The 23,037-nt window shown below is 35.5% G+C and overlaps 1 protein-coding gene across 2 annotated transcripts in view; it reads right to left on the minus strand.

Moving 5' to 3' along the window:
• Window positions 1–23,037, minus strand: part of Rab28 (RAB28, member RAS oncogene family) — a 65,895-nt gene that overhangs the window by 30,729 nt on the left and 12,129 nt on the right. For both annotated transcript variants that reach the window (XM_042674778.1, XM_042674779.1), the window contains exon 4: window positions 14,622–14,751. In XM_042674778.1, coding sequence (XP_042530712.1) covers window positions 14,622–14,751 — 130 coding nt within the window. The remainder of the gene's footprint in view (window positions 1–14,621; window positions 14,752–23,037) is intronic.

Raw genomic sequence — 23,037 nt, forward strand, 5'->3', positions numbered from 1 at the left:
CTTGTATACTTTGCCTCTTTAGACCTGGCAGTTCACTTAACATATTTTTTCCAGATCCATCCATTTTTTGATAAGAAGTTAAATTAGTATTACTATAATCTGTAAACTTCTTAATTTAAAAAAATCTCTTAATTTTTTTCTATTGCTCAAGTAGATTGTCCTGGAGAAATATTTCAGATGCAACAGGCACTCGGGGCACACTTGATATGGTTGATCAGGTATGTTCTGTACCACAAATAATAATAACGTTTGAGTGTATGATGTTAACTTGTATTAGTATATGCTTCCTAAGTAGAAAGAAAAAAAGCCAGACACGGTGGCTCAAGTCTGTACTTTGAGCTACTTGGAAGATGGAAACCAGGGGATCATGGTTGGAGGCCAGCAGAGCATAAAAATGTGTGAGACTTTATCTAAACCAATGGCTGGCTGCTATTCCAAACTACAGGGAAAGCACAATGGCTAGGCACAGTGGCACACAACTGCCATCCTAGTCTCACAAGCAGACCCAAGTAAGAGAATCACAGTCCAGGCTGGCCTCAGACATAAAGCAAAACCTTACCTCAAAAATACAAGATGAACACCAGTAGCTCATGCCTGTAATACTTACTACACAGGAGGCTGAAAAATGAGGCTCATACTTCAAAGCATGTCCAGGCAGAAATGTCCATGAGACTCTTATCTCCAATTAGCCAACAAAAACCTGAAAGTGGAAATGTAACTCAAGTGGTAGAGCACTAGCCTTGAGAAAAAATGGTAAGGGAAACCATGCAACCTTTGTTTCTCTGGGTATGGCTTATTTCACTTAATATAATTTCCTTGTGAATGGTACATAACATTCTTTTCAATAGATGAGTAAAAATCCATTGTGTATATAAACCACATTTCCCAGGAAATTTCCATTCATCCATTAAGAGACATCTGGACTGATTCCATATCTTGACTACAATGAATAGTGCTGCAATGAACATGGTTGTGCTTGTGGCACTGCTGTAACCTTGTTTGTGTTCTACTGGATGCCCAGGAGTGGGATTGCTGGGTCATAGGGTAGTTCTATGTTTAGTTTTGGGGGGAGCCTCCATACTGCTTTCCAGAATAGTTGAACAGCTTACATTCTTACCAACAGTGTATTAAAGTTCCTTTTTGGCTTCCCAAGTGATTACAAATGAATTAACTGAAGTATAATAGACTAGACTCTAGGGAGAGCTCAAATAGCATAATTTTTTATACTATAATCTTTTACAGTAATATCTTGGTCAAAGACCAACAAATTCAACAACAGGAAATGGATACAAGCAAGAGCGAGGTGTGGCACCAAGGAGAGAAGGGTAGACAAATGAAAGGGTGATGAGGGGAGATGCAGTCAAGAATTCACTGTATGGTCCACAGAATGATGAGGGGAGATGCAGTCAAGAATTCATTGTATGGACCACAGAATGAAGAAAAGGGAAAGAGTACATCTAAGAGGAGTGAGAATGTTGAAGGCAATGACAATGTTCAAGAAACATAGTATTTGAAATTGCCGTCTTATATGGCACCTCCTTGTACTTAAAGATATTTTTGTTAATTTAAAGCTAAAGACAGCAACTAAGCCCTGAGTTCAAGCCCCAGTACCAGCACAAATTTTTTTTTTAATTTTTTTTAAAAATAAGGCAAAAAAGGGCTAGCAGAGGGGCTCAAGTGATAGAGAACCTGCCTAGCAATTACAAAACACTGAGTTCGAAACCCAGTCGAAAGGCGGGGAGGGACTCAATAATATATAAAGCCGGGCACTAGTGTCTCATGCTTATAATCCTAGCTACACAGGAGACTAAGATCTGAGGATCAAGGTTCAAAGCCAGCCTGGGCAAGAAAGGTCATGAAACTCTACAATAAACCACCAGAAAACCAGAAGTGACACTGTGGTTCAAGTGGTAGAGCACTAGCCTTGAGCTGAAGGGCCGAGGGACAGCGCTCAGGCCCACAGTTCAAGCCCATGACTGACAAAAGAGAATTAATAATAATAAATAATAATAATAATCAAAGTACTGCATTATAGTATTATTTTAATATTAACAATATTATATTTTTCCTAACTTTAAGATGCTGCAGTAATGAGATCTTTTCTTTAGTGAGTCCTATATTATACAATTGAACATTTTAAAGGGTACAGCTTTTAATGTACTGACTGAACTGTGCACTTGCTACCACTATCTAATTCTAACATTTTTCATTATACCTGACTGTTATGTCTTCTTTGGTAAAATACGTATTCAAGTACTTTGCTCATTATTAAATTAGGTTGCCTTTTATTGCTGAATTTTAAATTTTCCCTATAGGATATCAAACAGAGTAGAAGCATGCCATAAATAATTTCTCTTATTACTACAAATTATCTTCATTTTTTGGTAATGCCTTTAGATGGGCAAAAATTTTAACTTTATCATAAAAACAGCTTCAATGCAATTCCCAGAAAAATCCAGAATGAAAAACCCATACATACCAGAAGTAATTCTTCGCAAAAAGAGACACATGGGAGATAACACAATACTGAAACTCAAAATACATTACAGAGTCATGGGAACAAAAGCAGCGTGAAATAGGCACAGAAACAGATACAAAGGCCAATGGAGCAGAATAGAATGCTCAAAAATAAAACCACACCATTACAGTCATCTGACCTATAACAAAACCAAAAACATACACTGGAGAAAAAGACAGCCTGTTCAAAAAATGGTGCTGGAAAAATTAGTTATATATATTCAGAAGACGAAAACTAGATCCCTACCTTTCATCCTGTACAAAAATCAGCTCCTAAGATCTTAATAAAAGACTTGAAAGCTTCAAACTACTACAGAAAAACATAGGTAAACTCTGAAAGACATACACATAGGGCTCCAACTGTCCAGAAAATAAGGAGTTATCAAATAAGACCACATCAAGTTAAAGAGCTTCTGCATGTAAAAAAAATCACAACGATCAGTAAAGAATTAAGATCCAAAATATGTATACAATAGCTCAAAAGCTAAACAATAAAAGAACAAATAATCTAAATAGAGAAACTGAAAAGATAGTTCTCAGAAAAAGAAACATAAATGGCTAATAAATAAATAAATGTTCAACATCCTTAGTCAAAAAGGAAATGAAAATTAAAACTACACTGAGTAGTACTACATTTCACTCCAGTCAGACTGGCAGTCATCAAGAAAACAAGAAGCAAATGCTTGAGAGGATGTGAGAGAAAAGGAACACTTAAACATGATTGGCAGACTATTACTACAACCACTATGCAAAGCAGTATCTCTGCATTGCTTCAAAAAACTACAAGTAAGTCTATCTTATGACATCGCCATACAGACCTTAGGCACCTCTGAGGGAATCTAAGTTAATATTTGGCTCATACAACCACACTCATGTTTATTAGAGCAGGGTTATTACTCACAGCAGCCAAACGAATCAGCTGACGTGCCAATAACTGATAAATGGATAAAGAAAATATAGTACATACATATGTCTATATACCATAGATATTATATGGTAATAAAGAAAAATGAAGCTGTATCATTTACAGGAAAATGCAACATCATACTGAGCAAGATAAAACAAGCTCAAAAAGCAAATGTCTCATGTTTCTGCTCATTTGTGGAATTTATATCTAAAAGACATAAAGACATACTTGTGCATGTGTATACATATGTGTATGTATGTATATACATAGAACTATGAGGACATGGATAACATGGGAAGGGGAGATAGAGACTGAAACTAATGGAAGGTGAATTTGAAATACATTATGTCTGTGTACAAAGATGACATAGGAATCTCACTGAAAACTGTTGAATACGGCCGGCGTTAGAGGAGCTAGGGGCTGAAAGAACTATAGAGGGTACTGTGATTAAAGTGTACTATACACACATGTGAAATACGATGGTGAAACCTAATGATACAATTAATATACACTAAAAAATGAATGACAAAAAATACCAGTTGAGGGTAGAGGTAGAGAGTGAATGAGGATGAATTTGGTCGATGTATTTTATATGCATAAGAAAATAAAAAAATGAAACTTGTTGAAATTATTCTAAGAAGTGGGAGAGAGATGAGGGAGAGTAATGGATGGGGTTAGTTTAATCAGGGTGCATTTTTTTGCGGAAGTGTCATCATGAAATCCCCTTCATTCTACTAATATCTGCTAATAAAAAAACTTAATAAAATATTAAATAAATACGATTCTCAGGAATAAATTAATCAAGAAGTTAAAAGCTGGTATGTGGAAACTTTTCAAAGACACTAATGAAAAAGTCACATGGTTAAAATATCTAAGTAGAGACATCATCCAGCATAATCTACAGATTCAATATAATTCCTCTCAAAATTTTACTGACATTTTTCACATATCAAAAAAAAGTCAGGGTTGGAGGTTTAGCTTAATGAAAAGTAAGTGTCTACCATGAGCAAGGATCATGATCTGACCTTTCCAGAATAATCACATTGTTTTTTAAAAAAAAAAGTTTCAAAATATATTTGGAGAGAGAGATCTATCTATAGAGATAGATCTCTCTCTATATATATACATTTTTTTTTCTTTTTTTGGTCGGTTGTGGGGCCTGAACTCTGGGTCTGGGCGCTGCCCCTCAGCTCTTCAGCTCAAAGCTAGTGCTCTACCACTTGAGACACAGCGCCACTTCTTCTGCTTATGTAGTGCTGAGAAATCAAACCCAGGGTTTCATGCATGTAAGGCAAGCAAGCTCTCTACCACTGAGCCACATTCCCAGACCAAGTTTCAAAATATTTAGAACTAATAAGAATCTGCCTAAGAGTTTGTTCCAGTCAGTCTACTTGTTCACAGACCTCAGACCTTTAATAAATAATTTGGGAAATGGGAAAGTTCTCACAGACTTTTCATGTTATACCTTCTCAATCAGAAACACTGCAATAACCGACAGAAGGATTAAGATGGCTCATTCAGATCTATGTTTTAAAAGCAAAAATGTTCATGTTTATAAGGCGTGCCATGACCCATTCCAAGTTTAAAAAGAAAAAAAACTAAAAGAACCCAACCCATATTCCTTACTTATAGCTACTTCTCTTTTACAACAGCATTACCTATGTATGTTGCATTCCTTCATTGCCTGCTTTCTTTTGTCTCTCTTTAACTAATTTTCTCTTATCTTTCACCCTCACCAGGCCAAATAATCTTCTTGCCTCAGGTCACCATTAATTACTTCTACAAGGCTGAATCTAATTACAATTCTCGGTCTTTGTCTATTGATTACTCTCTTCTCCTTAAGATAGCTATGCGTTTGGCTTCTCTTGCACTTCAAACTAAAAACATGGGTATAGTTCAATCTTTAAATCCCCTTATTATTTTTTTTGTCAGTCATGGAGCCTGAACTCTGGGCCTGGGCGCTGCCCCTCAGCACTTTAGCTCAAGACTAGTGCTCTACCACTTGAGCTACAGCGTCACTTCCAGCTTTTTCTGCTTATGTGGTGCTGAGGAATCGAACCCAGGGCCTCATGCATGCAAGGCAAGCGCTCTACCAGTGAGCCACTTTCCCAGCTCCCCTCCCCCTTTATTTTTTTATTCACATTCCTTTGATAAAATTCATATAGGCTTCTGACTTTAAATGTCACATTCTGCTGATCACATCTTCCACTAATTTCCAGATTATTACATCCAACCTGCCTGCTAGACATCTCCACATAGATACCTGAGAAGCACATCAAGCTTAGTATGTCAAAAACTAAACTTTTGATCCTAAATTTATTCCTCCCACATTCTTCTCATCTCAGTGAACTGAACTTCAGCCTTTCAAGATAATAATATGGGCTTTTTTTGGTCTTCTCCTCAACCAATCTATCACAAAATTGAAAACCGCAAAAGCCAACTACTTTCATTGTATTCACCCTGTTCCATGGCACCATTATTTCTCACCTGGATGACAGCAATGCATCCCATTTGGTCCTCCAGCTTCTATTCTTGCTCACCATAACATAACACCAAAACAAGAGCTATACTAATCCTTTTCGAATATATGTTAACTTACTTCACTTTACTCAAACCCTCAGTGGCTTTCCATTTCACTCAATGTAAAAACCAAAGCCCTTGAATAGGCTACAAAATCCTTCTTAATCCGTTCTCTTCCTAAACCCTTCCCTCTTTATATCTTTAATTTCATCTGCTATTCAAGTCACTATTCTCTCTCCTTCCCTGCCTTTCTTTTTCGACCTTTCTTCTCTTCCACTTCCCCTTTCCCTCCCCCTTTACCTCAGTGCTCAGATGCCACCTCTCACACTCTCCCTGACATATTTGAACCACTCAGTGTGGTTCGTCCTTTCCTGCTTACTCATCTCTACAATTTTTGTTATCATTTGACATGTATTTTACTTACTTCTCTATTGCCTGTCTTCCCCAATGGGAACATAGCACAATGGAGGTAGAGATTTAAAGGCTTTAATATCTCTTTTTTTTCTCTAATACCACTTTAATAGTTAATATCCAATTTATTCTAAAATTCAAAATCAGACATTTATAATATAAAAAACAAGGTGCATTGTGCTTTCAAAACTAAAGGAAATAAAGTACAAAAGCAATATCTTTACAATAAAAAATTTAAATAATAAAAAACTTTAATATTTCTTAGGCTAAGTAAATTATGACACTGTCAGTATGGTTTGAGGTACACTACCTAAAAAAGTAACTATGAAAGAACAAAATAACATCAGGGCAGCAACTATTCATGAAAAGAATGATTAATGCTATAAAACAGCACTCACCATATGTTTTCTCCCCCAAGAGTTGTCAATCACACCAGCCTAAAGCAGCTGCATCTCACTGGGAGACATATTTCTCACCCAGATAAACTTAAAATGCTACCAACATGCCCTGAAGGTATTGTAGGAGTGTAAATTTAAGAGAACACTTTGTGTGTGTGTATATCTTTCTCATTCCAGTGAGAATATAGCCATAGCTCTATTTGGAAAAGTTTCAGGTCAAAATTAAGGAAGTAAAGAAGCACCAGTATTAGCAATATTGACAGAAATACAAGGATCATGTGGAAAAACAAAAACAAAAACAAAAAAACATTGGCGTCTGATGCTTTGGGATTACTACAAAAAATAAGCAAACAAGAAGAAAAGCATTCTAAGAAATAAGGAAAGGGAAACAATGCTTTGGTTTATAATGTATAAAGAGAATAAACTTTCCAAATCCTCAAATAATTGTTCATGTTTTATAAATTATAGTCCACTCTTGTATGTGATACATTTTATGGGAGCTGATATAAATCTTTTGATAAGAACTGTAACCTACTTAATTGTTTCACACTTCTACTCTCTAGATAAAATAAGAATTGTTGAAGTTTCAGACTCTCTGCATAGATAAATAGTTATGCAAATTTGTTGCTTTCAAAATTGACATATAACCTCTTCTTGTACTTTTCTATTCCTAGAAGAAGAAAAAACTGGTCTTTTAAAAGCCTTGTGATAGTTTTACTGAGGGCATCAGTAAAATTTTCAACTTGAAATTTACTTGTAGATTTCTACAGAGTTTAGGGAACACAACTTACAGGGTACATTAAAATGTAACCTTTAAACTTCCCAATGTAAAACATCACTTCCTGGGCAGAGATAGTACTCCAAGAACAATCCATCACTGCTAGGAAGAATATACACTCAACATGGTTAATTAGTGCTGATGCACTCTTCTCTATACCCTCATCTGTCATGAAGATTGTTTACAAATCTGAGTTATTAGTCTTTATTTGGGAAAGGATCTGGTTAATATCTCTAAGAGCAGAAATCATTCATCCATCCACTCTATAGTGGAGCATGATAATTCCTACCCCCAATGCAAGTTACTGATAACCACTACCCCTCCACTAACTAAGGAGCTATAAATCAGGACCAGGGCAGCTCCTATGCAACCCCTGTTAATTCTGTTTATAATCTATCCAACTAAGAATGTTAGTGAGTCAAAGAAGAAACCAGCTGATGGATCAGATAGTAGAAAAGTCTAACAGATTAAAGATAGAAAACAACAAAATGATAAATTAAAATACCATGTGGTTATAAAACAAAGTGAATTTAATATTTATCTTTAAAATTTTAACATTTCTAAATTTTCATCTGAAACACTAAAGAACAATTAAAACTATCCTTAGTTGTGAATCATAAGATTTTAATTAAACATAAAAATTAAAACCTTGTAAATATAGAAAATGTACACTTATAACATAGAAAAGACACAAGCTAGGAGAAAAAGTAAACTTCATAAATCTTTTCTATTTATTTAACTGAAAACATGACATGAAATCTATGCTATTTATTGCAAAATGATCTAGCATTGATATAACTATGACGTCGATCCTAAGAAAATCCCCACTGATATTATTCACCAGAGTAGACTTCAGTAGAACAGCTGGCCCTGAAGACCATCTCATACAGTCCATATACCTTTGGTTCAAGAGATCCTTTTTCAATCAATAGCTGGGCATGGAGGTTGAGATAGGGAAGATGATAGTTCTAGGCCAGCCTGGACAGAAAGTTCACAGATGCTATCCCAGTAAAGTAAGTTTAGTGTGGTTACCTGTACCTGTCATCGCAGCTGTAACAGAAACCCTAAAAAAGGCACATTACAATCCAGACAAGAAGCAAGATTCCATCTCAAAAATAAGTACAAAAAGGGGTTGAGGCATGGTTCAGCAGTAGCGTACTTGCCTAGCAAGCTCAAGGTCCTAAGTCCACTGTTAAGTGAAAAAACTACATTAATAAATGAAGTATCTCTCAATCCAGAGTCCATGATCTGAACTAGTACTCAGTACTTTATTTAATACCTTCCGTTGTAAAAAGAAATACCACTCAGTGGTATTTTCAAAACAGAATGTAGGCTAAAACAGTTTCAACTACTGAACACATTTAATCATTATATACTGAAATAATGAATGCTCTAATTATCAAACATTGTGTCCAGGCCATTAAAGCAAGTATCTTCATCTACTGGTCACTTCAGTAATTTACTCTAGTTCTTATTGCTATTTAATCATAATCCACAATTCACCTTTGTATCCAACTATCCACTATTTGTAGGCCAAATTTCTTGAGTTTAATATTTTTAATAAAAAGCAAGTGACCTTATAGCATCAATTTTAAAGTCATAGTTTGCAACAAATTCACACATACACTTTCCTACTAACTAACACTTGAGGTACTACTATTAGTATTTTCAGAGTACATATACTCCTTTCAATATATGCTTCGAGTTAAGTTGCAAAGAAGAAAACACAATGATGAATTTAAAACCACATCTAACAGAAGATGGCCTCATTTAGATAATCAGCAGTTAGATAATAATCTACCTTCTGGTGTCCTACTATCTTGTATCTCTTGCTTTGCCAATTTCAAGTCTTAGAGAATGTTGCTTTTTAATTAAATTATATCATCCCTTAAAAGAAAGAATGTGTAGTTCTACTATTATAACATCAGTTTGGAAACCGAAGTTGTAAAGTACTCAGGAGACTCAGAGTTAAAGCCTTAATAAGCTTAACTGAAGACGGATCTCTCATTACATGATGACATGAAATTGGGCCAGAGACAGATTTTGCAGTAAATAACACCCATGAACATTTGTTCATCTATAACTTCTTCATTTCCTATATACGACATGCTATAACTGCTTAGTGTTATATACACTTTATCAAGTAGCTAAGTCAAAAGCGATTTTAAAAAAACATTTTTTTAGCTCCTTTAATGAAAATTAGATGACTATAGGTCTATAGATTCATTTCTGGGTTTTCAATTCTATTCCATTGGTCCTGAGGTCTGTTCTTGTGCCAGTACCAAACTGTTTTGATTACTATGGCTTTGTAGTAGAGTTTGAAATTTGGTATTGATATTCCTCCAGCACTGTTCTTTCTGTTAAGGATCGTTATGCTACTCGGGGTCCTTTATTGTTCAATAAGAATTTTTGGATTGCCTCTTCTATTTCCTTGAAGAATGAGGTTGGAATATTGATAGGTATCTCATTGAATTTGTAGATAACCTTGGGAAGTATTGCCATTTTCATGATGTTGATCCTTTCAATCCAGGAGCATGGGAGGTTTTGCCAATTTCTAAGTTCTGTTTTGATATCTTTCTTCAGGTTTTTAAAGTTTTCATCATAGAGATCCTTCACTTCTTTGGTTAATTCCTAGGTATTTTATTTTTTATGAGGCTATTACGAATGGAGTTGCTTTCCTGATTTCAGCCACGCTTTTCTCATTGTTGGCATACAGAAAAGCCATTGATTTTTGAGGGTTAATTTTATACCCTGTTACTTTGCCAAAGTTTTGAATCAGCTTGAGTAACTTGGGAGTGGAGTCCGAGGGAATCTTTAAATACAAAATCATGTCATCTGCAAAGAGGGAGAGTTTTACTTCATCTTTCCCTATTCGGATACCTTTTATGTTTGTATCTTGTCTTATTGCTGTAGCTAAGCATTCTACTACTAAATTGAAGAGAAGTGGAGAGAGTGACATCCTTGTCTCGTTCCTGAGTTAAGAGGAAATGGCTTTAGTTTTTCACCATTAAGCATAATGCTGGTTGTAGGTTTGTCATATACAGCCTTTATTGTATTGAGGAATGTTCCATGGATTCCTAATTTTTCCAGAACCTTCATCATAAAGGGGTGTTGGATGGAAGAAAGACAGCCTCTTCAGTAAATGGTGCTGGCAAAATTGGTTAACTACTTTTAGAAAACTAAAGCTAAATTTTTATATATCACCCTGCACAAGAATCAACTCCAAATAGATCAAAGACCTGGGAGTCAAAGCAGACACTCTGAAAATATTACAGGATGGAATAGGAGAAACCCTACGTCTCTTTGGCACAGTCCGAAATTTTCTTTTTTCTTTTTTTTTGTCGGTCGTGGGGCTTGAACTCTGGGCCTGAGTGCTGTCCCTTAGCTCTTCAGCTCAAGGCGAGCGCTCTACCACTTGAGCTACAGCGCCACTTCCGGTTTTCTGGTGGTTTATTGGAGATAGGAGTCTCACGGTCTTTCCTGCCCAGGCTGGCTTTGAATTGCGATCCTCAGATCTCAGCCTCCTGAGTAGCTAGGATTACAGGTGTGAGCCACCAGCGCCCAGCTCCGAAATTTTCTTAAAAGAGACCTAGAAACACAACAAATCAAAGAAAGGTTGGACAAATGGGATTGCATGAAATTGCAGAGCTTCTGTATGGCAAAGGACATAGCTAGCAAGATCAATAGAAAGCCCACAGATTGGGAGAAGATCTTCACTAGCCATACAATGGACAAGGGTCTCATATCTAATATATACCTGGAACTCAAAAAATTAAATCCCCTAACAACAAATCCTCAAAGAAACAACTGCCCAATTAATAAGTGTGCTAAAGACTTAAAGAGAAACTTCTCTGAAGAGGAAAGGATGGCCAATAGACACATGAAGAAATGTTCAACCTCCCTAGCCATAAAAGAAAAGCAAATCAAAACTACATTGAGATACCACCTCACCCCAGTTAGAATGGCTATAATCAAAAACTCTAATAACAACAGATGCTGGAGGAGATGAGGACAGAAGGGAACCTTACTGCATTGTTGGTAGGAGTGTAAACTTGTTCAGCAACTTTGGAAAGTAGTATGGAGGTTCCTCAAAAGACTCCACATAGAGCTCCCCTATGACCCAGCAATCCCACTTTTGGGCATTTACCTAAATGATCACAAACAAGACCATACTAAAGCTACAGCACAACTATGTTTATTGCAACATTATTTACCATAGCTAAGATATGGAACCAACCCAGATGCCCCTCAGTAGATGAATGGATCAAGAAAATGTGATACACACACACACACACACACACAAAATGGAATTCTATGCCTCCATCAGAATGACATTGCCCCATTTGTTAGGGAATGGAAAGACTTGGAAAAAATTATATTAAGTGAAGTAAGCCAGGCCCAAACAAACATAGATCCTATGGTTTCCCTTATACTGCAATAACTAGTATATGTCTGAGACAAGCAGAAACAGTCAGATAAATTGATGTTAGGTGAAATGAACCCCAAGATAAGGATTCAAATGGTTTTTCTTTCTTGCGATTGTTTCTAACATATTTATAAAATTTTTTTGTTGCTTTGTATGTCCCTCCTCCACGGTATAACCCCTGCTTTCACTGTATTTGATGTTGGTATAATTTGTGGAGGGGAAGGGAAAAAACAAATCACTTAAATAGGGATACAGGTGGACCTATTGCAACAATGAGATGTACAAGTCATTATGTTGAAAAACAAACTTTACAACTTTGGTAAGGGGAGGGGGAGATGGGAAGGGATGGGAAGGGGAAACAAAGGAGGAGGCAACAATGCTTGATAAGAAATGTACTCATTACCTTGCCCATGTAATTGTAACCCCTCTGTACGGTATTTTCACAATTAAAAAAAAAAAGTCAGCAATCAACAAGAAACTAAAAAAAAAAAAAAGTGATAAAACATGACTTTTATCCTAATTTTCAAACACAGCACTATTATTTTTCTGCAAAATTCAAATAACTTGAATATGTAACTTAAGGACCACTAGACTATTATCTCAGATTGTGGTTAGAGTATATTCTGAAAAGAGGAAAATAAATCTCAGTTCCTCTGCTGCCTGCCTCTATTAGTCCCTTCAGGTGACTGGAACCCTCCAATAAAACATAAATTTTACTGTAAGTCAGTGCTTTGATAATATGACAACTGACTAAGAAGTTATCTCCTGAAATGTGAAGCTGCACACAGAACCTAAACTCATCAGAACCTGTCATTTCTAAATATTTCAATGAACTAAAAAGCAGCTGCTTCACTCAAAGAGAATTACTTACAAAACACATGAAGAAAATTTAGCAAAACTATAAAATACTGTAATTTCTACCCCATCATATTATTTTGTAACATATAATACTGTTCTCTAGAAAATAAATGACGTTAGTATTTTTGATTCTCTGAAGAAATAGTATTCACACCTGTTTTGCAATGGTTTTAAATGAAGGCTTAGATTTACTAAGTGTGTAAAACTCACATAATGCATAAATCTTGGTTTTCCCTTCAGAAAACTTTCCTAAACATAATAGAGAAAAATGAACTGCATTTTTCAACATCTTTGGAGAAGATAATTATTTTGGATAATACATGGATATTGATTTAACAAGCCTTGTAGTCAGAAAAAACTTCATGATCTAATCGTCCATGTAGCCAGGCACCAGTGGCTTATGCCTGTAATCTTAGCTGCTCAGGAGGCTGAGATCTGAGGATCAAGGTTTGAAGCCATCAGGGATGGCATACAGACCTTGAGTTCAAACCCTTCCACCAACATACATACATACATACATACATACATACATACATACATACATACATACATACTCTATGGTATAATTTGAACTTAATTTATCTTTGTGACTCCTAATACTATAAAGACTGTCAACACATTATATCTCCAAATATTGAGCATCTTTACTAATACCTTCTCCAGATTACTGTGCCAAATAGTATTCTAGTACAGAATTCAGTTTTATGGTTTTTATATACTCTCTACCATAGCTCAAAAATAGATCTCAAAAACTAACTACCCATCATTTTTATCAAGGACTGTTCATCCCCCCAATACAATACACCTTCTCAAAGCAAAATTATCCATGTTTTACAGCAAACCTCAAAAATTTAGAAAACAAAATTTGTAAGAGATAGGAGCATGAAACAATGGATACAGATTTCCATGCAGACACTGCTTCCTTCTCAAAAATGGATCATTTAATAAAATACATCTCAAAACTTGTGGGACAGAGCTGAAGTTTCAATGTAGTATCATAAATCTACAGCTGTGTTGCTGTTAATAGTCCATGCTGCTTCCTCAAGACCACAGGAAGCCAAAACACACACTGTCAGAACTGAACTTACCTTCACAGGAATTGGCCAAAAGCAGCAGAGCAAATACGACAGAGTAAGCATCAAAACAGTTATTGAGCAGTACAAATTCAGTGAAGGTAGGTCTTTACCATACTGTAATGCCTGAAATGGGGGTTTAATTCACATGTTTAAAAGATGTTCTCAGAAGGTAGTGTATACTAAAATGGTGTACTGTGAATTTCAAAGAATAGATATCATTTGTGAGGGGAAAACAGTCCTTAACAAGGTTATTCACACCCTTCGAGTTTTTCTGCTCACTTTCTAAAAGGCTGTTTCCAAATATCAAACCTGTTTTCTTGGGAATATAATCTACAAACGTCTACAAATGTATTCAGTGCAGAACACTATAACACCACAGACTTGTATACTACACAACAAAATTATTTCTCACAGTTCCAGAGACTGAGAAGTCCAAGATTAAGGTGCTGGTAGATTCGATGTCTGTGGTAACCTTTTCCTGTATGAAAATGACCACCTTGTGTGCCTCCTTGACAGAAAAAGATATCATCTCTCTCTGTGTGTCTTACCAGTAATTCCACGCAAGAGGTCTCCACTCTCAAGAGTGAGTTACCTCCCCAAAACAACCACCAATAATAGCCATCATATTGGGGATTCCAACTTCAACATATGAATTAGGGGGTAGACACAAACGTGCAGTCCATAGAGGCAAATAACCTTTACCATACACAAATAAGTAATGATGACTTACTTTTATTGCCCACCAAAGCCACTAGTGGATGAGTTTCTGACTCTTCACTCACTTTCTTCACCACGGTATACCAATCTTCTAAATTCTCAAAGCTTTGATAATTTGTGATATCATATACCAAGAGGATCCCCTGTCACAAAAGAGTTATGAAATATGTCAAGTATTATTTGAAAAGATACTAATAATACTCTTTAGCAGAGCTTCAGACAGGTCAAGCAGCACAACAGTACAAAGTGAAATGTTTTATATGCAGATTGGTTTCAATTTAAATTAAGTTTCTAGCAGATAATGTGGAATGTCTACATTCACAGTAAATCTAGCAATTAAAATGCAAATGCAAGCTAAGATAAAATTTTATCAGAATCCCAAGTGGTTTCTCAATGACTTCTGAAAAGAAAGCTACAAGGTCTATAATCCTGCCTCTTACTCAAGGTCAAACATTAAACTTTTTAGTAATGAACCATCTGCTGTTAATCTTTTAAAATACTTTACCAAAATGGATATTCCTTGACATCCTTGACAATTTCAGTGTTTCACACAATTTTTTTAATGAAACATTAGCTTCCTTCTTTGAAGCTCGGTGCATTTGGAGAACTTGAGACTGTTCGTCTTATTATAACCCTTCATATTCTTGAAGATAGTTAAGTAACTCCCTTACCGTCTGCTTTCCAGAGTAAACAAACTCAATTTCTTAAACTTGTCTCAAAGGAGCTATTTTCTCTCCTTTAATCATAGTTGTTGATTCTTCTCAAGACACAGCACATATAGTTTTCTGACATCCTCTTTAAAATGAGCAATGTAAAACTGGACATGATACCATAATAAGAGTGCAAGCAAAGCCAAATATAACAAAAGGATTGCTTCCTGCCTCTTATATATCATATTACTTTTAATTTATCCCATTATTTTGTGGGGAAAGAATGAGAAATAGATGCATACAGAAAAATAAGAGTACTACATTCTTGATTCTCATACAGTTTAGGATCAGACAATACAGAGTTTGAGATATAGTGTAAGTCTGGACTATAATAACATTTGCTTCTACTGCTTAGGTTGTAATAATAATCAACTATTTCTGTACCTCTATGTATCAAACACGTATCTAGGTTGTTTCACTTATTCTCCTAACATTCACAAGAGGCTGGCATAATTATTTCCATCTTACTGAAAAAATGGTAACAGTTGAAGGCTTAGCATCTTCATATGCAAGGTCCTAAGTTTAAGACTCAGTACTGCCCCCCCCCCCCCCGCAAAAAAAAGTTATAACAGCTGAAGTTACACAGATGGATAAGTGATTGATTCAGGACTTGAGTAACAGACTAAGTAACTAAAAAGGTCTCTGCCAACTACACAACATGCACTGTGTTAGATACTAGGGATGGAAGTTCTAATTAAACCACATTCTTTGTGATGGACTTTTTAGAACTCCATTGTGCACATATACCACATTTTTCTTGATCCATTCATCTACTGAGGGGCATCTGGGTTGGTTCCATAGCTTAGCTATAGTAAATAATGCTGCAATGAACATGGTTGTGCTGGTAGCTTTAGCATGGCCTTGTTTGTGGTCATTTGGATAACTGCTCAGGAGTGGGATTGCTGGGTCATAGAGGAGCTCTATGTGTAGTCTTTTGAGGAACCTCCATACTGCATTCCAGAGTGTTTGAACAAGTTTACACTCCCACCAACAGTGCAGTAGTGTTCCCATTTGGCTACATCCCCTCCAGCAGCTGTTGTTATTAGAGTTCTTGATTATAGCCATTCAAACTGGGGTGAGGTAGAATTTCAATGTTGTTATGATTTGCATTTTTTTTTATGGCCAGGGATGTTGAAAATTTCTTCATGGTCTATTGGCCATTCTTATTTCCTCTTCAGAGAAGTCTCTCTTTAAGTCTTTAGCCCACTTGTTAGAAAAAAAAAATATTAAGTGAAGCAACTCAGGCCCAAAGAAATGTAAATTGCATGGTTTCCCTCATTTGTAAAAACTAGAATATATCTATGATATTTTTAGCAGAGGATCGCAATAGCCGAATCACTAGGTACATATGACTATATATATAAAATGAAGCATATCAAAATGAAGTCCAAGAATTGGAAACAAGGTTTTATTATGTACTATTTGCAGTTTTGGGGTTTGTTTTTGTTTTGTTTTTTAGTTTTCTGTACCCTTTGTACCTTTTCTCATACATATAAGTTCATCTGATCCACAGAAGGGAAAGGAAATCACAGAAACAGCAGGACAAAGGATGAACTATGGCAACAATGATACTCACTTAGTCACTATATTGGAAATGAACTTTACAACTTGGGGAAACGGAAGTGGGAACGGGAAAATGAGAGAATATGAGGGAGGAGGTAACTGTTCAAAAAGAAATGTATTTATTACTTTTCTTATGTAACTGTAATGTACTTATTACCTTTCTTATGTAACTATAATCCCTCTGTTCATCACAATTAATTTTTAAAAAAAGAAAAAAAGTTCTAAATCTCAAAAGACTTACAATCCTAGCAAAACCAGACAAATAAATAAATAAATGAATATCATAAAACACCGGTCATCCCCATCAACAAGCTGGTAAGTACTAATCAACTGGCTCAAGGTTCAGTGGGAATGGTGTTGGAACTATCATTCGCCATTTTCACAGCATGAGTACTCTGTTCTCATATTTAGCTATCATAAAACTGGGGAAGACACCATAAGTTATCATTTCTAACATACGGATACACCAAGTATATAGCAGAAATAAACAGTAATAATTACTAAGTAATGTATTTTGGACACATAATATCTTTACTTCTACAAAATTTTTGAGCTTACATAAAATTTTAATTGAATATATTTAATCATTGAATTGTTGGAAAATTTAGCAGTTGATTCTTTGAAGCTAGAACAAGCTGGAAGTAACATACTACAATGACCCTAAGTCATCTAGCTTTTCTTGGCCTCAAGTTTCTTGTTTCTAAAATCTTTTGAATGTGACGGTCTCTTAAGAACCTCTCAACATAAATATTCGTTAATTTTTATACAAAATCACTTGTCTGATTCACTCTGGTAACTTAGACATTTACCCAAGATGCTCAATCAAGAATTATATGAAATAAGGAGCATAATTGCATTTTCTTTACTAAAGCTCCAAAACTGACCTCTGAGAAAGATTCATTCTCAATTTACTAACCCCACCTACAGTTGCTATAGGTGATACTACATAACTTTTCATTGAAAAGAGCTCTCTTAGATGGCAGTCATCTATATTATTTGGACAATGTTCTATTATCTCACTTTTTTAAAACAATGACTTTAAATTAATATATTATAAAATAGCACAGGATCCTTTATTATTCTTAGAAAACAGGAATCACATTTTCATGACCATTGGAAGACAGATTTTATGCTTGTTAAATAGAATCTAGACCCATATTGCCTTAAAATGTTTGGAATCATTCTGATTAACACATGAAACTTTTATCTTCAGGTAAAGTAATACATAAATATGATAAGATACACATAAACAGAACACAGTCACCCATCTACTAATGACCAATGCTACACTAGTGATATAGAATAAAACCTTAAAGCTATTGATCTAAAAAAGAGATTAGGATACTGTGGCCTTTAAACCCAGCCCATATGTATTTATGATTAAGCTATTATTAAAACACAGTTGTAATCACTTGCTTAAACATTATCAATGGTTACATTTGTGCTAAACTGCAAAGTTAAATTAGCTGCAACTGAAATAGTAATTTCCTGCAAGTTGTTCTGAGTCATTCAGGACTGATATAAAAAATAGGGGATAGCCAGGCACTAGTGGCACATGCCAGTAATCCTAGCTACTCAGGAGGCTGAGATCTGAGGATCAAGGTTCAAAGCCAGCCTGGGTAATTAATCACAGCTATAAATGGAGAGGTAGCTCAAGTGGTAGAGCACTAGCCTTGAGCAAAAGGAGCTCAGGGTCAATGCCCAGGCCCTGGGACTGGCAAAGGAAAAAAAAAAATACTAAAACATGAGACTTGAAATTTTAAAACTACCAGGACAAACTACAGCTGCATAACTTTAGTCTGGGCAACAGTTGATTTGGATTTGACTCCAAAAGCACAAGGAACAAAAGCAAAAGTAGACAAATAGGATTACATCAAACAAAAAGGCATCTATGTAGAAGAGAAAATATTAGTTAATGAGGTAACTTACAAATTGGGAGAAAATATCTACAAGTTAAATATCCACTCGGGGGCTGATATTCAAAATATAAAAAAACAAACAACTCAATAGTATGAAAAAATTAAAACTGGACAAGGAACTTGAACAGGCATTTCTCAAAAGGCATATAAATGGTCAATGGATAGATTAAAAATGCTTATCATTAATCATCAAGAAAATGCAAATTAATACATATCAGAAATACAAATCAAAAGAAAGCTTGAAGCAGCCATATTAACTTTAGAATAAGGAGAAATATCAATTATAAAGATTGGCATAATGAGAAAGAGATCAATTCTGCAAGAATACATAATAATCCTCAATGTATATGTACCCAAAAGCGGAGCTTAAAACATATGAGGCCAAAATGGATAGAACTGCAAGGAATTCCAAATTCAGAACTGCTGTAACTGGAGGGTTTAACCCCCTTTGTTCATTAACTGGCACACCAAGCAAACAGTATATAGCAAATTCAAACAAAAGTAACCATCAACTTTATTTCCTCCAACATCAAAAAACTTCTCCAGTTCTCATGGAGTATTTACCAAAACAGACTATATTCTAGTCCTAAAAGCTAACAAACTTACAAAACTGGAAATTATACAAAGTACCCTCTCAAACCATAATAAAACTAGAAATCAATTTACATAGGTATATATAATACACATAGCTTATAAAACCCAAAATGAATTTTGGTACTAAACAACATACTTCTAAATAACACAAGGATTTCTAAGAAGGCATAAGACAAAATTACTTTTTTTAACTAATAAATGCATGACCTATCAAAATTTGTGAGATGTAGCAAAGCCTTAGCTGGCCACAAACAAGTACAACCACTTGGTTAGACATAACACATAACTGCAAGAGAAGCCTGAAAGCAATCTTCTTGGGGACTGAGAGATCTAATCTTTCCAGCCTTATAACATGTAACCCTCCCCGCATATGGCTCATGTCTGTCACCTCGGGTTTCCACCCATTAACATGCCCTTTATTTTTTTTCCTGTTGTCTTCATCCCAACACAACTGTGTTTTCTCCCTTCAATTTAGCCTCCAACTTATTCTCTTCTTCCACCTTTACATGGCTTTTGGAAATCAGATTTCACATTTAATTCTTCTACAAAAACGCTCCTCTAATTTTTATGCATTAACTACACATTATCTAATTCTAAGAAGGTATTAGTACCCCTCTTTCTATAAATTAAGACTTGTATATATTACATATATTAAATAAGTTTACTTTATATGGCATTTTGTTTCAGCTATCCTTTTTTCTGTTGGTGGTAGGGCTTGAACCCAGGGCCTGAGTGCTATCCCTGGAGCTTTTTTGCTCAAGGCTAGTGCTCTACCACTATGAGCTATAGTGCCACTTCCAGTTTTCTGGTGGTTATTGGAAGTGACAGGCTCATAGACTTTTCCATCAGGGCTGGCTTCAACCCGCGATCCTTAGATCTCAGCTTCCTGAGTAGCTAGGATTATAGGCATCTGGCTTATCATCATATATAAAAGTATCAAATGGATACTATTCTCAAAGTAACAGTTAAGAACAGTCTTGAATTAAAAACACCAGTGGCAACACTTCACAATTTTAAAGATAAAATATTACATAGATTTCATTCCACAATTTAACGGATGCCAAACACAGTACACACATTATTTAACCTCAAAAATGAAAGGCTCCCTCATTTCCAAAAATGCAGGATATTTTTTTCACACTGACCTGAAAAAGAAACCAACTATTAGTTTGTCGTTATCTAGAGATCTATAATCCATACTAGTTATACAACAGTCATAACATAGTAACTTGCTATGTAAGTACAACCTACAGGAGACACTAATGAAAAAAAGATATAAGTACAGCAATAATTTGGCAGCCATCCAACTGAATTCACCATACGACACAGCAGGAGGCTCCGGGGAAGCTGGTCTGGGGATGCGCCTCCCCCCAGCTGTCACACAGGCACCCCCTTTTGTTGGTACTGATGGCAGCTGGTCTGCGTGGGGCACTGGCGCACAGTAACAGTTATGTTCTACCTCACAAATGACTACACTTCATTGAGTTTATGCTCAGTGGGGGCAGTGTTTGCAAACCACTTAGATTCCAGGATGGAAGGAGCTATGAAAATGAAACATCCAGTCCTTCTCTGAGGTTTGTTATTAGCCTCTGTTAGCCACAAGTTACATGGCACTAAACACTAGGTACTGTGTGTTTGCCTCTAACCACTGGGAAAAATAGCATATAACATCTTTCTGAAGACTCCTAGAAATTTTCAAGTTAATTTAAAATCTGGAGATTTAACTGGGACATATTTCAATTCTTACAACTAGTTCTTGTCAAAAATATCTCAGGAATTCTTTTCAGGTGTCAATTCAATTTGATTTCAGGCAACAGTATTCAATAGTATTCACCAGTATTCAATAGTTTAATGAAACTACAGGGGAAAAGAAACTAATCATTTTTATTTAGGCCAAAATTAACTTTTTTCCTACAAAGAAACATCTATGTTATTGGCTTAATAATCAAAACATATGTAATTCTTTCTATGCACTACATAGTTTGTTGGAAAACTTAAAATTCTAAGTAACACATAAAATATCCTGAAAACAGTTTGTCAAAATTTTATTTATCAAAGATTTCTAACATGTAAAGGTGTACCAAAATCCAAAATATTCATGAAAGTCAACTCATGAAGCAAATAGATCTCTTAGAGAATAATTACGTAATTATGTATTAGAATGGTTTTTTTTTCGAAAAGTAGCATTTTCCCCAAATAACGTATCAGAACTTCTGGATAAATTATATGTACAGTTTAACAAAATACAAAGGAGAGTATTTTTATGCATTTTACATATCTTTAGGAATCTCTGTAAAGCCATTTATGACAATTCATGTTTATCATCTAAAAATTCCCAGTTTCCTAGGACAATTTAATGAAAATATTCAGGTACCATATTATTGCTTAATACAGGGTATGGGCTCATAGAAGAATTTACACAGTATAAACAACCTAAAACATAAGCATATGATAAAAAGTTACCTTCAAGAAATAAAATACATGAACAGAAAACAGAAACATTTTACGAAATCCAAGATCTCCCAAAAAAAGTTTTTACACAAATACTTAGTGACTATAAGCAACTACGCAATAACAAAATATATGCTGATTTAAGTGAATGTTTACAAATATTACAAACATATTAAATTCTATTGCTTATGCACTTTAAATGATTTGTGACTTTCATATAATGTCACTTTTCAAATCACAGTAATAAATTTTAAATAAATTTAACACCTATTTAATACACTTTTTAAGTGCAGCAGAATGAACAGAATCCAATTAGTCATGAATTATTCCTCTAATTTTTAAGTGAAGAAAAAGAATTGAATTTCTATAATTACTTATGCCGAGATGCATAATGTTCTTCACTAATTAACTGTTCCACGACAAGCTACTCGTGTGTGTGTGTGTGTGTGTGTGTGTGTGTGTGTGTGTGTGTGTGTGTGTATGTGTGTGTGTCTCCTAAGGCTTGAACTCACAGCCTGGGTGCTGTCCCTGAGCTTCTCTTTATGCTCAAGGCTACCACTCTACCATTTGAACCACAGCTCTATTTCTGGCTTGGAGATAGGAGTCTCACAGACTCTGCTTAGGCTGGCTTTGACCCACAATCCTCCGAGCTCAAATTCCTAAGTAACTAGGATTATACCCATCAGCCACTGACACTTGGTTTGTAAAGCTATTCTATTAGACAGTAAGAGGCAAATGTCACTAGAAGTTACACCAGTCTTAATTTTCATTTAGTAAAACCTACAGTGGCCTAAAGGCAGATTTTGTGGAGCAAAAAGGAAAAGAGTACCAATTTTATATCCAATGCAACCAATGACATGAGTAAAACAAGGACTGTGGCCTCCTGCACGTCTCTGTACAGTCTGTTTTCTTTAGGTGAGTATCTATTCTAAACATAACTAATTTAAAACAACAGTAAAAAAAAAAAAAAAATAAGCTAGACACAAAGTCTGAGATGTACCTTTTAAGATGCAAATCATTGGGCTGGGAAGGTGGCTCAGTGGCAGAGCGCTTGCCTTGCATGCATGAAGCCCTGGGTTTGATTCTTCAGCACCACATAAGCAGAAAAAGCCAGAAGTGATGCTATGGCTCAAGTGGTAGAGCTCTAGCCTTGAGCTGAAGAGCTGAGGGACATTGCCCAAGCCCAGAGTTC

The sequence above is a fragment of the Dipodomys spectabilis genome, unplaced genomic scaffold, assembly GCF_019054845.1.
Source record: "Dipodomys spectabilis isolate Male_0828 unplaced genomic scaffold, ASM1905484v1 ptg000021l, whole genome shotgun sequence".
NCBI lineage: Eukaryota > Metazoa > Chordata > Mammalia > Rodentia > Heteromyidae > Dipodomys > Dipodomys spectabilis.